The sequence below is a fragment of the Canis aureus genome, chromosome X (assembly GCF_053574225.1).
Source record: "Canis aureus isolate CA01 chromosome X, VMU_Caureus_v.1.0, whole genome shotgun sequence".
Classification (NCBI taxonomy): domain Eukaryota; kingdom Metazoa; phylum Chordata; class Mammalia; order Carnivora; family Canidae; genus Canis; species Canis aureus.
The window spans coordinates 123,320,685-123,340,728 of NC_135649.1; the positions used below are offsets into that span (position 1 = coordinate 123,320,685).

The window sequence follows — 20,044 nt, forward strand, 5'->3', positions numbered from 1 at the left end:
ACCATCTGTGGCAAGACTCTCTCTTCCCAAACATGTCACAGACTGATACTGATGTAGACGGGTTAGACACGAATCACTAGAAGATTAAAATTTTAAAATATGCAAAAGTGGGGCCTCCGATTTCACTTTTTAAAAAATCATTGGATTCAGCAAGCATAAAATGACTATTGATTTTTGTTTTTTTTAAATATTCTAACCACTGTCCTCAACGTTGGGCTGTGTCTTACAGCAGACTGGTAACAATCCATTTGCAGGGTGGCACCCATCTGTAGATCTCACCCGGAAGGGCTTTGATCCAAAAGCATGTCCACCCCCCATTCCCACTATATTTCTTTACAGAAAATCTTGAAGACGGGTGCTTCCTCACCCTCACTGGCCATGTTACGTGGCACACATAAGCTTCGTACTTCACACTGAGAAGCTGGGGACTGTAGGTTATCTCAAAATGTCCCTTCGAAGTGAAAGCAAGTGTGTATGTTCCAAAAATATGTACCCTCCCGACCTAGTGCTTGTGGCTGACTCTCCTGTGTTGTGAATTTTTTTTTAGATTTACTGTTTTATTTGAGAGAGAGAGTGCAGGGGGAGTGGCAGAGGGAGATGGAGAGAGAGAGAATCTCAATCAGACTCCTTGCTGAGTGTGGAGACCATCACGGGGCTTGAGATCATGATCTGAGCCATAATCACGAGTCGGTGTTTCTGTCCTTTTGCAGTGGAGTTTTTGTATTGCGACCTGGCGTCTCTGAGGTCCATCCGGCAGTTCGTCCAGAAGTTCAAGAAGAAGAAAATCCCTCTCCACGTCCTGGTCAATAATGGTGAGTCCTGGGGAAATCCAGACATTAACTCTGATACACACATGCACGCTGGCTGTCCCGTGAGAGGCGTCCTTGGGGAAAGCAGGATTTCCATGAAAGCTCATGAGAGCATGTGCTGTGGTCCCCACGGCTTTGCTTCATTGATGCATTCGGCTTCTGTCATTGGTATAATCAATTTGAGACGACGGTAAGCCTGATACGCGTTGTGTGGAGTTGATATTTTCACTGGCCCATGTGGGCTAAGGAGGAAGTTGTGTTATGAGTGTGTAAGGGTTGGGCATTTTCACAAATGTGACCTTATTAAATCCTCACCATGTCCCCATGGGCGTCATCAGCAGGCTGCATCCCCCAGTGTCTCTTGACTTCTGCCTTCAATCTGCCCACCTGTCCATCTTTAACACAAACCAGCCTTGACCCTGATCCCATCTTTCAGCCATATCCTGCTCTTTTTTTTTTTTTTTAAGATTTTATTTATTTATTCATCAGAGATACAGAGAGAGAGAGAGAAGGAGAGACCCAGGCAGAGGGAGAAGCAGGCTCCATGCAGGGAGCCCAATGTAGGACTCAGTCCCGGGTCTCTAGAATCACGCCCTGGGCCGAAGGTAGGCGCTAAACCACTGAGCCACCCAGGGATTCCCCCCATATCCAGCTCTTAAGAGCAACAGAGACAAGTTTGGTTTTTCACCTTCGTACCCAAGACATTCCTCTCTTCCCCTGCTACACCTGAAAGATGTCATAGAAGTTCACCCAAACCCTCCACAGGGAGGAGACAGCACCATTAACATGTCCAAATGGAATCCACATAGAACACCCAAACTACCGGAAATAAGGCGGAATGTCAGGCATCGCTTTCCATCTCAGAGACCACCTGGTTGTGCGTAGAGGAGATACATGGCATTATTAGTACAGTGAAAGGAATAGCCACAATCGGACACTACAGCTTCTTTCCAAAACACGTAAAACATTTGCTAAATCGTTCATCTGTTGGATGGCAGGGAAAACATTACCATGGGACCCCTGTGATTCCACTGAGCCTACTTGGATGATCCAGGCAAATTTCCCCAACTAAAGAGACTTAGTTGACTCTCTTTTCCAAAGTCCTTTTGCCACGGGAGGAACCACAGTGAGAAATCACAGGAATAACAATGTGGACATCTTCTGCGGGGAGGAGTGAATCTAAGTCTGTATCCTACGGCTGTTCCGCGTTAGTCCATTAATGGGGTTGGTGGGCAGGAAGTGGGTGCGGATATTCATGCTTCTGCCCAATGCATCTGTTTGATTGGAAATTCTCAGTGAAGGGAAAGACGCAGCGTATACAACCTAGAGGGTCCGACCCCACTGATTTATTTATGTGTGAGGATGTGTGCACATATAGCTGTGATGTGCGAGTGCTGGACAAAGTCGTAACTAACACCACTTCCACTTACTTAGCCTGGGAGCAAACACTGCGTGCATGTTATTAGTACTGGGGCTACTCACTGAAAGGTTCAGAATGATTTTAATTTTACTTTCTTCACAGACCTTTTTAGATATTTTTCAAGGTTTCCCGAAATGAGCATACCTTAAATTTATTTGCAGAAATCAGTTATTTGGGATTTCTCCATGTTGGCGCCGGTGGGGGCTTCTTTTGTCAGGGCCTTTATCAGTATTATAAATGTTGAGAATTATAATAATATGAATCACCCAGTGTAGACACGAGCTGGCAGGACTGTGGGCATCCAGTCCAAGTATACGTCTTATGTCCTCAGTCTACATAGCACCCTCGGTAATTAGCGACCGGAGCACTTCATTATGGAGAAAGTTGGCAACAGCGGGATGAAAGCTGTGTCTTGCGCTCAACAGGAATTTGAGACTTTACAGACAGATTCACAACAAGACTCTGTTATATCATCGGTAGATGCTCCATAATTCACTCTCTGCCCTTCACTTTCAAGGTGATCCTGGTGGTCCTACCACAGCCCCTTGTTCTTTTCTGCAGATCGTAAACCAAGCACGTCTGGCTTATCTAACATCTTCCGGGACACAGCTGGAATGTGGGTCTGGAGAGGCTGGACCCTCTGCACGCCGTGTCCATTTTTCCTCTTCGGGGAATCCTATCCACATGTTGTTGTCACTTCAGCCCAGACTTTGTCCTACACACACACACACACACACACACACACACACACACACACACCTTCCTCTGGGCTTGGGACCTGTGTTTGCTGCTCCATGTCACAGACACATGGAGACACAACATGCTCAGGGATTTCACCCTGAGGTGAAAGGTGGCATTGGCCCTAAGACACAATCTCTTGATTTTCCTTGAAATTTCCTTGATTTCTCTTGACTTGACTTGCCTTGCCTTTTCCAGCTCCTAAAGGCTGTTGGCATTCCTTGGCTCGTGGCCACTTCCCGATTCCATCTTCGAAGCCGGTGGGGTAGCATCTGCAGTTCCCCCTGTCTCTCTATGATGTTTGCTTCTGTCTGCGCATCACATTCTCTGACTCTGAGCCTCCCGTTTCCCTCTTGTGAGGACACTTGTGGTGACCTTGGACCACTAAGGTAATCCAGGACCATCCCCATCACAGGGGCCCACACCCAATCCCCATCTGCAAAGTCCCTTTATTCATCTAAGGACATACATTCACAGGCTCTAGAGATCAGGATGTGGACATCTTTGGGGATGCTATTTCGTCCACCACACTGGGTTTGGGATGTGGACGTGTTTGGGGGTGCCATCTACCCCGTATTCTTTCTCCCACATGGGGATCAACACATGGACATTAGTGGGGACATTGTTCTGTCCACTGTGTGGGAACCGGGATGAGGACAATTGGGGGACATCATTCTATCTCCCACATGGGTACCAGGATGTGGATGTTTCTGGGGACATTATTCTGTCTCCCATAAGGGGATTCAGGATGTGGATGTCTTTGGCGGGCAGGGTGGGGGGGTCATCATTCAACCCACCACACCCACCTTAGGAGAGCTCGGTATTTCACAGGCAGGAACATTAAGGTGATAAACAAGCACCGTTGACCTCCTGGAAATCATTCTCTAGCAAAGGAGACAGACACTCAACAGGCAATTATTCTGGGACATGGCTTATCCTAGAAGTGCCACCTGCGATATGACAATACGGTCACGTATAAATAATAGAAGAGTCTGCATCCCAAACATGATCTGTCTGGAAAGCCCTGGGCTTCTGAAGTAGGCATCCCATGGAACCCAAGATGGGAGTAGGGCCACAGGGACAAATGGCCCTGGGGCCAGCCAGGATGGTGCCAGTCAATATTGCAATGGATTCATCACTAGTGCAGTGTGCTCAGATTTACCTTGATTTATGGGAAGCAAAAGCATGTCTCCTGTGTCTCTCACCTTGGTTTGTGTGTGAGCATTCATTCTTGCTCTGTGCATTGGGAATTCTGACTCAATATTCTTTTGGAGATATTTGGGAGGAGTCAACAGATGCAAACAGGTCTTTCAACCACAGGACTTGACAGAGAAGGAATGGTATGGTCCATGTCCAGGAGGGTCTGCAGAATTTCCCGAAACTATTTGCCCAGGACCCTCCTCTATGATATCATCTTCTCCCGCCAAGGTGACTGGTTGAAAGGATGTGGGTTAATGGGACCCACTTCTGTTTAGCAGCTACATGCGTCCTGTCTCCTGGAAAACGGACCTGACTGTGCTCCACAAAGAGGACTCCCGGGGGCTAAGGGAAGCTAGAATTTGCGCTTTTGTCCTCTCTCTGTCTCTCTGTCTCTCTCTCTTTTATTTAATTCCTAAAGATAAGAGCTATCAAGATGTTGCAAATGTTAAGCACTTCAGAGAGGAATAGTGTTTGCATTTGCTAGTGTGATGAAAATAGAACCAGACTGCCTCTTTCTGGAAGCTCAGGATCCAAGCTGAGCATTTATCCAACACACGAAGAATCAATAGTATATCTCCTACAGGGCCGGCTCAGTATTTATAGCATATTCACATAAAAATTATACTTATCCCGTCTCCCATCTCCACACCTGATCAGGTTTGAAATCACTGCACAGAATTGATGTTTTATCCTTGTAGGACTTCTTCCCATACCTCTCATGGATGAATTGCCCGACATCAAGAATTCCTAAAAATAAATATGGCAGTGGTAACCCTTGAGAAATAGAATAACCGTGAGAAGTAAATGATTCTCACCTGGCCAGGTACATCCTGATGGAGTTTGCATCCACAGAAGACTACAGTTGAATGAGGAGTAATGGTACCTGCTTCTTGGCAGACAGATGCCTGAGCCGTTTTCCTATTTATGCACTTGGTGTTTCCTCTACAAAACAGGCTCTGCCATCATCTGGTCTCCCTTCCAGGAACACGGAAGGTGGTGAATCAGCACTGCGTGTGTGTGCGTCAATGGATTATTGGATCTGAATGTGTGTAGACCACTTCTCATCGATGCCTTCTGTTTGTTTTCCAATGTGTCTCTCCCTGTTTTCTGCCGTGTGATGGGTTTCCCTAGAACAGAAGGCACTTGGATGTTCCTCTGGTGGTGGGTGTTTGCAGGGCTGTTTGACATGATTTATTATATCCCAGAACTGCCAGAAGAGTAGGCTGGAGGCTGTGAATGTGCATTGCATCTCCTGCATTGAACACCTTTGTTTTTTCCACATGCCCTTTGTGAGCTTCCAGGAAGTACGCTGAGTAAACATTGGTTTTCCAATTATCCAGATGCCCCGGAAGCATGTTCCCCAGAAGCTCTTCTGAAAACCACCTGGCCTCAGGTGTCCTCGTTGGTGCAGATGGCGGATCCAAGTGGATGGTACTTTCCATCGAGATCCGTTGCTCATTATGGAAACATCTCAGGAAATGATTGGATCCTTGCCATCGTCACGGCGTATGGGGTGGGTGATGTGTTTGCCTTTTATGGTAACGGGGAGAGTTATTCCACAATGGAAATGGGAATACGGAGCCTGGGCAAGCCATGGGGATCCATCCACATGATGTGTTCCCCGTTGTGTTCACATTGAAGAATTACTTTGGATACGCTTATTTGTGCCTTCGATTTCGACATTTTCACTGGCTCACATGTGACTGTGCATTCACTACCCCCGTGCCCCAGTCCCCATGCACCTGTGGGTTCATTGCCACCCATGTTGCCTGGAACGACAGATGTTCATCAACCTATAGATAGATCTTTCCCAGTGTCCTTTTGCAAGGCACATGCACAACTCCTTCCCTGTTCATGTTTTATGGGCAGAATCAGGACGCTCATTGCTCCCTTCCAGAATGTTCTACCCCGCCATCCCCCACATTTGCATATCCCTCTCCTGACTACCACGGTTGCCGGCTTCCAGGCATCTTTGGTTTTGCTTTCTGTGATGCCACTAATGCATATATCCATGGAATCCAAAGCTTGGACAGGGACAGTAGCTCTGAAGGTAGGGGTAGCAGTCATTCCCCAGAGTGGTGGTGGCATTTCTGAAATGTTCCTCGTGTTCTGGAGTGAGGAAGCCTTCATCTGGCCCATGTGCCACCAGACAGTGCTTTCTTCCTTCTCTTCTTTCTGCCTTTCTTGTTTTCTGCAAGGCACACGACACTCTCTCCTCTGCCACAGCACGTGGTTCTGCATGCAGGTCCACTCACCTATCAAATGCATGGCTCAAAGAGCAGATTATTTTTATTGCTCCTTTTCCCGCTTTCCAGTTGGCAAAGGGAGATACCAAGGTCTCAGCAATGCTCAGTCTCAAGGGACAGCCCTCCGAAGCGCTCATGTGACAGCAATATCTCAAAAACACAAATGCACCTCCCTGGATGCACAGTTAAAATTCCTCCCTCAGCACGGAAGAGACGTTCCATAAATATTATCGTCTGAGATCAATGATGTTCTGCACAGGCAGGTGTCCGGGACATTTTGCCTTAGAATTAGAGATGAACGTGGAGTGTCTCAGTATGCGACATAATCGTGGATTATGAGTGTGCAGGGGATCCCAGACGGTTTTGGCTACAGCCTCCATGGTGCCGAGAAACCCCACCTCGCTTCCACGAGCCCGGGAATGGATTGGACACTCCAGGAGGTGACCAACTGTAGGCATGACAGTGATGTTCTCGCCACTCTTTAAAAGCACCTTTTTCCCCGATGATGCTGCTAAAACGCCAAAAATTTGCTCCAAAACCAGTTTATGATTTCTGGAGTAACCTTGAACTCGTTCTTTGCCCAGAGCATCATTATTGTCAAATTCTTAAGAGTGTGGATCAGTGAGTTTGGGCTATGATCTGTCACCAGAAACTTGTGTCAGACGAGGATTCATGCTGGCATTTCCCCTCGGGCTCGACAGTTACCCCACGCTTACTTGTCGGGGACATTATCATAGATAATCCATGATAGAAACAGAATGAGTCGGATATGGTAAGCCTTCGGGCGATTAGGCTCCGGTTGTCCTTCAGCTCCTGTGTGTGCTCACTGGACCGCTGACGTCCCCGAAACAAGTAGCACTAATGAATCCAGCGGTTCAGCGCAGGGGAGTGAAACCCAAGGTCCATGCAGCTGCCCCAAGGGTCAGCAGAGTCCCCTAGCTATTTTCTCTGCTACCATCTTGCAGGCACTCGAAGGCCATCACGAGGAAGAGAATAACCCACAATAGTTATTTATTTTATGACAGATTGTCTTTAACTAACCAGATGGAAGCCCTGGGACCTCACTGCAGGTTAGCACCCCAAAATTCAGAATAATCCTTAGTGAGCCCCATACCCCCCACAGATGCCCCTATTCCATTATGTGGGGTTTTCCAATGAATTTGGATACTTGGAAGGCTGAGTTTGGTGACAAACCTTTGTCCCACGAGATGGGGCTCTCCAATGTGGAATTGGTAATGCATGCATGCAGACATATTGCAGGAATCAATAATAGGCATGCAGACATATTGCAGGAATCAATAATGGGCACGCACTGATATTCCAGGAATTAATAACTTATACATGCAGGGATATTCCATGAATTGATAATTTAGTCATGCACTGATATTCCAGGAACTGATCATTTATGCATGCAGTGATATGCCAGCAATTGATAATTTAGGTGTGCAGTAATACTGCAGAAAGTCCTAATTTAGGCATGCACGGGTATACCGGCAATCGATAATGGGCATACCCTGGTCTTCCAGGAATTGATCATGTAGTCACTCCGTGATATTCCAGGAACTGGTCATTTATGCATGCACTGATATTCCTCAAATTGGTAATTTACTCATGAAGCAATGTTCTAGGAATTGATAATTTCTTCATGCACGAATGTGCAGGAATTAATAACAGGCATGCGCCGGTATCGCAGCAGTTGGTAATTTAGGCATGCACTGATATTCTAGTAGCGACCGCTGTGTTATTAATCACCCCCAATCCGAATGACTCAAAAATGAACATTTCTATTGCTTGCAATTTGGGGTGGGGGCAGAGGAATCTGGGCGGCTCTAGCTCTGGGTGTCCCTCGAGCTTCGATTTACATGACGGCTCACCCGGGGCTGGGTGTCCAGATGGCTTGCTTCAGTGCTGGGAGGTTGATGCTGCCCAGCGCTCGGGCTCAGCGAGGACGGTTGACCAGATGACTGCCGTGAGTTCTCTCCAATGTGGCAGCCTCGGGGGCACCAGCCAGTCTTCTTCAGTGAAGCTGGTTCTCCCCAGAAGCAGCGTTCACAGGCAGGTAGGGCCTGCAGGGTCTTTCCTGACCAAGCCTTGGAAATGGTCCGGAATTGCCATCACTGCTGCCTTGTACTCAGCACAGAAAGCTGCACGAGGCGGCCAAGATCTGAGGGATGATGGGACACAGACTCTGTCTCCCGACCAAGCAGGAGTCAGAAACGTATGCAGGCTCATTTCCAGCTGCCTAGAGCTCGGGTCCTGTCCCAACCAGCCTCGCAGAAGCCGGGAGTTCGAGGTGAGCCAGGCTCCCCCGGCGAGGCATCTGCAGTCCCCTAGGCATGGACACAGCTCCCTTATCTGGCATCATCACGAACAATATGATAACCAAGGAAATGGCATCAGCAGGGAGGCGCTTACATGTTCTCAAAATGCCAGACTTCACACCCGCTTGAAGGCTCGGGTGCCAGGTGCCCTTCGGGAATGCGTTCTTAGCTGACTTGAGGACCTGTGTATTTATTCTTAAATACACCTTTCACTGAATGTATTCTAAGACCCCATGGGGCTTCGTTTGCCCGTGTATGTAGATCTCATCCCTGCGGGTCTGTGAGAGCTAAGCTCAGGGGATCCATTTTCAATCCACTGGATGGGTTTTCAGACGGCTGGGCCTTCCGGGAGGTGGCGGAAAGCACTTAGCATCGCAGAAGGTGTGTGTGTGGGATGCAGGCCACGGGCTCTCATTTCCACCTCTTTAAAGTGACTTACCTACCTTGCTGCACCCCAGACTCCATACTCCTGCCGTGATCCCCACAGCCCGGATCAGACATTTCCTTTGCCCTGAGCACCTCACAAGTGACAAGCCTGCATGAGGGCTGGACGTGTAGGGGCGTGAATGCACAGAGTGCGTCCTGCATGGCCGCTGGTGTGCGGCGGAGTGCCGTGTGGCCTGTGTGTGCAGGGAGGGGCCTCGCAATCCAGCAGAAAACTCTACACATATGCAGAAGCACTGACGATTACATGTGGATATGCATCTGCACACACACCTAACACACGTGTACATATGCAAATACATCTATGTGTCCACGTGAAAGACGCATGAACACAAACACGTCCATGGGTGCAAACACACCTACCTAGAGAAGCACGTAGACATGAAATACAAGCACATGCAAATGTGCACACAAATAGATATGCCCGTGTGCGTGCAAAGCAGGCACGTATATGGGCTCGTTTGGAAATTCCAAACATGCGCAAGTAAACGTGGGAATGCATGCATTATCCACAAATATGTTTGCAAAAACGAGAAATGCAAACGTGGAAGGATATTCAAACACCTTTGCCGACACAGTTACAAGCACATTCACATGTGTAAACACACACATAAAGAGACACATAAATACATAACTAGGCATATGCAGCTGTGCCTGGAAACATCTACGTGTATACGTTTACACGTTTGTGTGCAGCTGCATGTGCACATGGATGCAAGTGCCTGTAAGCACATATGCACGTGTACATATGCAAACAAACCTGCCCAAGCACACGCAGGATTGCACCATGTGAGATACACATACAGGTACATACGTGCCGTCCGACAGATGGACGCTGAAGCAAGCTGGGCTGCTCCAGGACACGGACTCGTACGGACCAGGCGTGTTTGCTGCGCGTCCGGGAGGCGGCGTCCACGGAAAGGATGTAAGGACGGGAGGTGGGCGGGGGGCGATGAGGTGACTGGGTGACGGGCGCTGAGGAGGGCACTTGAGGGGATGCGCACTGGGTGTTAGACTGTATGTTGGCAAATGGAATTTCTTAAAAAAAAAAAAAGTAAAATAAAATCTAAAAGTAAATAAATAAATAAATAAATAAATAAATAAATAAATAAAAGGACGTAGTGATGGGCAGTCAGCTGGGCTTTGCCCTGATGGGCGTGGGGATGTAGTGAGCTTGGGGGAGGATGCATATGGCAGGCACAGGCAACATGCTTTAATGAATATGTTGGTGAGGTACCAGCCAACAGGGCTGGCCTGGGGTCTGGGGCGGGGGCGGCTGTGTGAATAGTTGGGTCAGTACTTTGCAGGGGGCAGCCTGGGGGTCGAGCGTGAGCGCCCCTACCTGTGCGGGGAGCTCCTCCAACAAGCGACCGTTTGTGTGGACGACTGTTGTGTCGTGTCGGGAAGAATCAACGTCCCGGGGCTGGCGTGGGGTGCGGGCGGGCAGCCTTTGTGGATTTAGGACCAGGAACCCTGGGCTGCCCGTGAGGACCACGTGTCTCCCCACCCCCCCCCCCCGCACCGAGCCCGTGTGCGGAGCGGCTCCCCCATGTCCCTGCAATCCCCTTCCTTGCAGCCGGGGTGATGATGGTCCCTGAGAGGACAACCGAGGACGGCTTCGAGGAGCACTTCGGGCTGAACTACCTGGGCCACTTCCTGCTCACCAACCTCCTGCTGGACACGCTGAAGGAGTCGGGAGCTCCCGGCCGCTGCGCCAGGGTGGTCACCGTGTCGTCGGCCACGCATTACATCGGCGAGCTGGACATGGATGACCTCCAGGGCAGGTGCGTGCTCGCGGGAGGCCGCGCGGGGCTCGGGCTTGCGGTGGGCCTCACCCGGGGGGCGCGGGGGGGCGCGGGGCATGGTGTGCAGCGTCACGGGAACCGGTGCTCCCCTCCGACCAGGTTGGTCAGACACCTCTCTTACCATCAGCATGACCACTAGCTGCGAATTATCCACCGTTTTGCTCTGAAGCGCCTCATGGGGACCAGCCCATGAGTATGGCACACAAATGCCCTCACCTAAATACTCCCGTCTTCATTTTATGCCTGATGAAACCAAAGCGTATTAAAATAAGAAGATCTTCCTGGGGCACCTGGGTGGCTCAGCAGTTGAGCATCTGCCTTCAGCTCAGGTCATGACCCTGGGGTCCTGGGATCGAGTCCCACGTCGGGCTCCCCGCAGAGAGCCTGGTTCTCCCTCTGCCTATGTCTCTGCCTCTCTTTCTAGGTCTCTCGTGAGTAAATAAATAAAATCTTAAAAAAAAATCCTCCTAATGTTACTAGACAATCACGCATAGAGTCTATATTCCATCCCAGGAAATAAGTACGCACAACAGAACAAAACCACCAATTTGGACTCTGCTCCATTGTCAGAATCACTAAAAACCTCCCTGCGAACATTCTGTGGTGTTCTCTTACTGCACCCCACAATGCATGTCTTGTTTTCTGCGTTTTTTAATTTTTTATTTATTTTTTTAAGATTTATTTATTTATTCATGAGAGACACAGAGAGAGAGAGAGAGAGAGACGCAGAGACCCAGGCAGAGAGAGAAGCAGCCTCCATGCAGGGAGCCCGATGTGGGACTCGATCCCGGGACTCCAGGACCATGCCCTGGGCCAAAGGCAGGTGCCAAACCACCGAGCCACCAAGGGATCCCCCTCAGCGTTTTTTTAAATTCTAATTTTTTTTATCGAGGTACAATTGCTATATACTCAAAAATTACATTTGTACCTCAATATTATAATCCTAAATATGACATCATAATTATAACATACATTGTAACATTATAATGTGATTATAATTGTGATATATGTCACAAATAATTTAAGTATAATTGTTATATACCATATGTATGGCATTACAGTGTCACAAATATGATTGTTATGTATCATTATATGTTATAATGTAATTATAAGTGTTATATACTATCACACATGTTTTAAAGGGTATGATTGTTATATAATATATATGACATTATACTGTTGTCATTGTAACTTACACATTAAAAAGTCATAATGTAATTGAAATTATATGATATCTATCATGTCATGTCATAATTGCTATTATACATGTTATATTGTTTCATCGTCACAATTGTTATAACGTGTCACGACGTTATCCTGTTACAATAATCATACAATGTGACTAATGTGTCACAACATTGTAGTGTTATAATTATACAATGTGACATTATATGTGTCACGACGTTACACTGTTACAGTTATACAATGTGATGTTATATGTGTCACAACACTATCCTGCTACAATTATACAATGTGACGTTATATGTGTCACGTTATCCTGTTAACGATTATCATACAATGTGACATTATGTGGCGCACGATGTTATCATGTTATAATTCTTATATAATCGACCTTACATATGTTGTCACATTACAATGTGATAATTACAATCGCCACCTCATGTGACATTCCGTTAGTGTTGGGGGGACAAGGAAACGATTCGCCACTGGCACGAATGCCAAAATCGTCATCATACTAATTGCTAATTGCATTTAACATGCATCATCGTCAGACCACATGCATCTTATGCTCCTGCTGCTTAGCTGTGCGGTGTTATCATTTTTATTTTTATTTTTGGTAGAAAGACACAAGTTGGGCGTGGACCTGGGCGTCTGAAGCAATGACATCTTCTCTTTTGCAACTGCCGGGGGCCAACCCCCTAACTCGGTGTGCCGCGCCCGGGTGACTCCTGGTGGCCCAGGAGGCGCCGCGTTCCTGTCTGTGTTTCGCGCTCTCTGCTCCTTAAGGAGAAAAGAGTCCCCGAGTGTGATTGGGGTGCGAGCTTACGTTTGTGTGGGCAGCTGTAACTGTGTGCGGAGGAAATGCCCTGCCTGCGAGGCCCCTGACCCCTGGTCTGGGATGTGTGCGGGCTGGATGCTCTCGGCGCCCCAAGGGATAGGGTGGCCCAGCCGTGCGGCCCCGGGGGGAGCTTTCCAGCACGTGTTTATGCATGGCAATGCCCCATCCGGTCTTCCAGGGAGTTCTTAGCCAACCGTTAGCCAGCCAGGCTCCTGGGTGGGTGGGTGAGTGGGCTCTCTGCTTGTGCCCTGGGGGCAGGGACCACCCTCCCTGGGATTTCCCCTGGGGGCAGGAGGGAGAAAGTGGATCCGAGGTTCTGTGGGGGAGCAGGTGGTCTCTGAGGACGGGCATGGGGACGGGGCTGCCCAGGTGCTGCAGGATGAGCCTGTGCAGAGAGGAAGCAGGGGGAGCCAACGCGCGGGAGTTGGCGGGCATGGACAGCCATGCTGGAGAGGTGGCCGCATGTTAAAATTCGACAACCCCTTGGGCTTCAAACCCTCTGCTTTCCCACGTGAAGAAACTCGATCCTCGCTTTCCCCCTGGTGTAGACACAAGCTGGCCAGTTATCGTTGCCAACACTGCAATGATGTTTGCTGGAAACTCACAGAGAAGAGGGGCGGACTCTTGAAAATTGTAAATCAGTGGCAACGGACTCGTGAAGAAGTGGATAGCTTTCTTAAAAAAAATGAGTTTCACTTTGGGGGAAAGGGGTGAAAGTGTCATTATTTAAGTTAAAAACATCTCGATAAATATTTATAGATGGTTTACATGTACGACTGAGAGCGACAGAGACGTAGATTCATTTAAGGAATTGGCTCAAAGATCAGCGCGGCGGCCAAGGCCAAGATCTGCAGGGTCGACCAGCAGGCTCAAGATGCAAGGAAGAGTCAGTGTTGCCATCTTGACCCTACACACGGATAATTTAGGCAGGATTTCCACACTATAGTGATGAGGCCACATTCTTTCTTCTTTGGAGGAGACCTCCATGTTTCCTCTTAAAGCCTTCAACTGATTAGACAAGGCCCACCTGCATGATGGAATGGGAGCTGCTTTACCCCGAATCTCCTGATGTCAGCATTAATCCCATCTAAGAAAATACCTTCGCAGCGACGATTAGACTGGTGTCTGAGCAAGCCACTGGGCAGCATATGCAGGAGGCTCTTCCGCCTACACTACGGCTTGTCTGAGTGTCTGGCCTCCCTCGGCCACAGGCTCCTCTGTGTAAACCTGAAGAGTGAGTGTCCGTGCATTGTGTGGCCATTTGTACGGACGTTTTCACAGCCCGTGATGTCACTCATTGGAAACCCAGGGCTCTCAATAAATTCCCCAAAGTGTTCACGCGTTTCTGCACTGCCCTGGGATTGCGTTACACGCCGCAGACGTGCCCGCCGTGTTAAATCAGCGACCACATCGCACGTTTGCACAAGGCTGCAAATTGGCACGTGGGCGCCAACGTCCCCAGGGCTGTTTCTGGGGCGTCCCTTTGTGTATACGCAGAGGCCCTTCCTTGCTCACGGGATTTCCTGAGCCCCTGCTGCGCGGTCCGTATTCCCACAGTCCTCGGGAATATGAAAGGTGGAAGGCCAGGGATGGGCGCCACATGACATGTGTCCGTCCCGCTAATGGAAAACGTGGTCTGGAGGTGACAGGTGACTAGACTTGCCTCAGAACAGGTGCCGTTCATCCTTGGTCCCGAAGAGACTGATCGGGGTCGGACCCGGGGAGCGTCTGGGCTCACGGTCGCAGGTGGACTTTCCATCATCGTGTTGCTTGTGCCATGTATGCGTTAATGTCCCACAAGGGAGATCTCACACCTTACTCACATGATGTGAGTGTGACACCCTCGGTTGTGTTGCCTTCTGCACGCCTCTTTATCGAGCTGAAAATGTGCGTTTCAAACACCGTGAGCGACATGCAAATTCAGAGACACCTGAATTTTTTTTTTACTTCAGTAAGAAAACTCAATAAATTGCGTTTTTCAGCAGCTCGAGATACTCTCTCAGAAATCCCATGGTCCTGGGCACAACTTCTAGTTTGGGAAACCCACTCCTCGTGAAACAATGAAAAATAACAGAAAAGGTCCGCGGGTTTCTAGGACGGGAGGGTGTTGATTGTCCTACAAGAGATTGACGGGCAGTATAGGGCAGCTTGGCGGAGAAGGAGCCCTGTGTGCCGGCGTGGGAGTCGTTAAATAACCCGTGAAACCACATAGAAACTATATCGACGGACATGGTGTAGACAGGAGTATGCTCCGATCTGACTTAGAGCAGAACTTCAGAAAAATTCACAAATCCTACCAAAGTAACCCTTTAACTGCTGTTAGTATATATATTTATTAACCTTTTCAGAACTTACCATGTCCGGAAGCCCAGACGCCCTTTCGTTGGTCTCCTCACACCTCCACCATTTACCAAGTGTTCGTAAATTGTAAATAAACCCAAGTCTAATGCTGTTTTTGCACTTTTTTAAAGCTATTTTCTATGAAAACCCACATACGTGTATTTAAAATTGGCATGACTTCCCCCTGTAAAGCGGGCTGTCGTATTTAATTTGCATCCCTCCGTTGCAGAGCACAAAAGTACACCAGAAAAGTGTTTCTGCTTCGATGGGAGGCGAGATTATGACCGTCGATGACTTTGGTTTCAAGTTGACCTCCTGCTTATGCGTGGAGCGGCGACACCGATAACGTTCTTTATTTACTGAAAATAGGGACCTGTGTTTACGGGTCTCGATTCTGCTCTGTGACAACGCTTATTACAAAAGCGAGTCACTAAAGCCTAGCCTTGAGATCGGAGCCACGCGGCCGCGTCCTGAATGAGTCCGCTCATCGCAGGCGGCGAGGGGCGCCGTGTGGTTCTGGTTGCGCCCGCGTGTTACCCGTGAACGTTCAATACCTTCGTTGTCTATGGTGCCCAGTGCCTTTCTGGGCTATGGGGTTTCATTGAGGACCAGCGTCAGCGGGGGCATCGCGTCCTCCTGTTAATTGGACCTGAGGTGGGAGTGTCATTTCCCCATAAACCTGTGGGGACGGGGTGGGGGTGGAGGATGGGGGTGGGAACCTCCCGGAAACAGCTGGTCGTTACCTACTTTCTTCCTGCCTCGTGTAGAGAAACACAGACGCACGTACTGACGACCCCCTACCCCGTCCCCGCTGTGTGTTCCTAACGTTCTGGGTGCTCCCCTCTCCCTGCTACCCTGTAACACCATCATCACACAACGCCTCCGTTTGCCCACGACAAACATGCGTATTGATGTTCCCCACCATTTATAAGGGCCGCGTCCCAAACGACAGGACAGGTGGAGACCCCGACGCTCGCGTGCACATGGCGCGCAGGTGGCCGGAAGCCAAGATGAAAGTCGGCATCGATTTCCATGCACTTCATCACCCCCTGCTTCCTGGACCTGCATCTTCTCCCCTATGGGAAGCACATAGGACACATTTCAAAAAAAAAAAAAGTCCGTTGACCATAATTGAGGGGTTGCAGCTCGTCTTGTGTCGGGGACGGAATTTGCACGGTCTCCACCAGCCTGTATTGTTCTTGTAATCCGTCCCTACAAAAAAGGGCACGTTTGGGATCATTTTGGCAATCGCTCGTTGGCACGTTGGCCCGGTTGGCACCCTTTGCTGACCTGCCGTCCTTGCACCGGTCGCTGAATTTGCCCGAACCCATAGGAGGTGTGCCCGCGAGGATGAGCTCTAACGCACGGTGCGCTATGCACCTGGGTGGTGATGACGTGCGGATGCAGCAGGTGTGCCTAGCACAGCCTCTGCTGGGGATGCTGATAACGGGCGTGGGCTGGGGGTGTGCATGTCCATCTGCGGACACGGAGGGGCCACGGGAAATCTGCACCTGCCTCTGAGTGTCGCGTCAACCGAAAACTGCTCCAAAAATATACATTCTGGTAAAAAATATGAGGATCGTGTGCCTTGCACGTCATGAGGCCACAAGGATGGTAACGTTGACCTCACTCCAATTCGCACTTCTGTATATTTACTGTGAAACTTTACTGAGCGTGTCGGTTTTCGAAAAAATGAACGTAGAAACAAATGTCACATGTGGACAGGTCGGATTTATGCCAAGCTTTTGGAGCTGGGCTCTCAGCTGTTTTTGCCTTCACATTAAAGGCGGGTGGGTGGGGGGATCGCCCCATCCTTACGATCACTGGGATGCTGGACTTTCTGTTCTGTTCTGGGGCATCAGGTCAGTGGCCTGGGTGACATCCCGGGTGATGGAGCCTCGAGGTTGTTGTACAAACTGGAAGAACCGTCATGAGCAGAGGGAGTGGAAACCAAACATCAGAATAGCCTAGGGGAAGACAACAGGTGGGAGACTGTGTCCCCAGACAGGTGAGGGACCCGGGCAGGTGAGGGACCCAGTCAGGTGTGGGCCTGGCAGGTGAGTGACACAGGCAGGTTAGGGACCCGGGCAGGTGAAGAACCTGGACAGGTAGGGACCCGGGCAGGTGAAGGACCTGGTCAGGTAGGGATCCGGGCAAGTGAGGGAGCCTGCAGGTGAGAAATGCATCAAACTCTTACCCATGTCCTGCTTTCCTTCCCCAGCCGCTGCTACTCCCCACATGCCGCCTACGCCCAGAGCAAGCTGGCCCTGGTCCTGTTCACCTACCACCTGCAGAGGCTGCTGGCCGCCCAGGGGAGCCCCGTGACGGCCAACGTGGTCGACCCCGGGGTGGTCAACACGAACCTCTACAGACACGTCTTCTGGGGCACGCGTCTCATCAAGAAGCTCTTCGGATGGTGGTTTTTCAAGGTAGGCCTCCTGCGCTTACTTGGCTGTGCCCGCCTCAGGTCCACGGCCCCACAGGTGGCCACCCCCAGGCCACGTACCAGCCGTGGTTGGGTGCACACTCAGAAATGTGAGCATCCCCGTGTCCCAGGTCGCCAACACCGAAGCCTCGCGCTACAGCCTCCCCGTGTGTGTGTGGGGGGGAGGGGGTGTGGATTCAAGCACGTATTAGTATTTTCTGAAATCACATGCGATTTTGGCTCTGCTTTCCCCCTGGCGGAGGCATCTGGGCGTGCTTTGCACACCTGCGTGTGTCTCTAAGGAGCCTCGCCTGCGTGCATCCCTGAGCATCCCTCCCGGGAGGATGCAGGCTGCCTCCGTTGTACAAACACAAAGTCGCACAGAAGGCCCCTTGCAGGACTCACATGGTCCTCCCTGATGTGCCCCAGGTCCCATGAGGTTGATGGGAGACCTTTGCCCAAAGATGGGACAGTCCCCGTGTGGGGGAAGCGCGTGAGCTTCTGACACGTGGGGCTGAAGCCAGCAAGTCTCATCCTGCAGAGACCCAGATGGTGCATGAGATGCACCTGCCGCCACGCACACAGCTTGAATTCTGCGCGGCGTGGAATTGTGCACAGCATTTCAAGCCACCCCAAATCCCACCTGTAGGAGCTCCCTGGTGCTGCTTCTCTGTCAACGGGGCCATCATCCTTCCCAATCCGTGTCCCCGCTCTCCCATCAAGCAATGGAGGGTCTGTGGTTATTGGCAGGCACGTCCGCGTCGGTCTGCAGCTTCCTTCATTGCTCCAGTTTAGATTCTTGCTCCTTTTTCCCCCATGGGGCGTCTCGTGTGACAATGACAATGAAAGGAAGCACGCAGCCGTGGGATCCGGGCACCGCTTCCAGCTCCCAGGGTCCTGGAGAGCGCATGGTATTAATTTCTTCCGCGGTTGAGAAAGGAGAAAGGACAAGGTCCAGGGCCATGGAGGGCAGGATGCGAGGCTTCGGAGACAGTGACCGCGGTGAATTCACCACCTTGGGGCTCTTCGTGCACCCCCATGTTGGGGCCACATGGGAACCCAGATCCTAGTCTATGGAAGTCATCCTGTGACTTCCGGCAGGGGGTGTTGGGGGAGAACGCTGGCATCTGGCCTCAGCTGTCAATCACCCAGCTCCCCTCTGCAGTTCCACTTAAAATCCAAATCCCCTTTTATGGACATGACTTTCTTGAGTGAATTCTTTGAACAGGTCCTTAGCCATTTTGTTTTCCCCACGGCGAGGGGGGGGGGGGGGCTGCGGGCTCAGAAAAAAAAAAAAAGAAAAAAGAAAGAAAGAAACAAAAACCCTTTCTATTTAATGAGGGATATTTAATCATGCGTCTCCTGTGGCACATCTCCCCGCCCCCCAATTTCTCGTCATTTATGGTCTTCGACGGGGTAATTTAAGCCAAAATCGAGTCAAAGGCGTTAAAATTGGTTGTCTGTTCTCTCAAGAGGTCGAGTTTCGCTTTGTGGCGTTGTGAAGACTTCCTACTTTGAGGGCTATTGTCATGTTTGGAAAATCCCCCTGCAGCAGGTGTGCATCACTCCTTTAGTATTTTCTGAAAGCACATGCGATTTTGGCTCTGCTTTCCCCCTGGCGGAGGCATCTGGGCGTGCTTTGCACACCTGCGTGTGTCTCTAAGGAGCCTCGCCTGCGTGCATCCCTGAGCATCCCTCCTGGGAGGATGCAGCAGGGAGTGATGCTGGTCCCTGTGTGTGCAGAAGCCCGTCCTTCCTGCTCTGCTGATCCCACTGATCCCAGAGGGGAAGGACTCTCCTTTTCTAAATACCTGGATGCTCCTGTCTGTTCTGAATTCACCTGTCTGCTCTGGCCATGCCCTCCCCCATGGCTCTGTGTCTGCTCTGGCCATGCCCTCCGCCATGGCTCTGTGTTCTGAGCTTCCTTCTCTCTTTGGCCTAATGATCTTTCTTTCTTTCTTTCTTTCTTTCTTTCTTTCTTTCTTTCTTTCTTTCTTCTTTCTTTCTTTCTTCTTTCTTTCTTTCTTTCTTTTTTTCTTTCTTCTTTCTTTCTTTTCTTTCTTCTTTCTTTTAAGATTTTATTTATTTAATCATGAGAGACACACAGAGAGAGAGGCAGAGGCACAGGCAGAGGGAGAAGCAGGCCCCATGCAGGGAGCCCGATGCGGGACTCGATCCTAGGTCCCCAGAATTACACCCTGGGCTGAAGGAGGCGCTAAACCGCTGAGCCACATGGGCTGCCCCTAATGATTTTTTCAAGATCAACTTTTAGATGA

At 49.9% G+C, this 20,044-nt stretch overlaps 1 protein-coding gene across 1 annotated transcript in view; it reads left to right on the forward strand.

Annotated features, from left to right (window-relative positions):
• DHRSX (dehydrogenase/reductase X-linked) overlaps window positions 1-20,044 on the forward strand; it is a 139,145-nt gene that overhangs the window by 102,928 nt on the left and 16,173 nt on the right. The window contains exons 4-6 of the mRNA XM_077888790.1: window positions 711-812; window positions 10,755-10,962; window positions 17,565-17,772. Of these exons, the coding sequence (XP_077744916.1) occupies window positions 711-812; window positions 10,755-10,962; window positions 17,565-17,772 (518 nt within the window). The remainder of the gene's footprint in view (window positions 1-710; window positions 813-10,754; window positions 10,963-17,564; window positions 17,773-20,044) is intronic.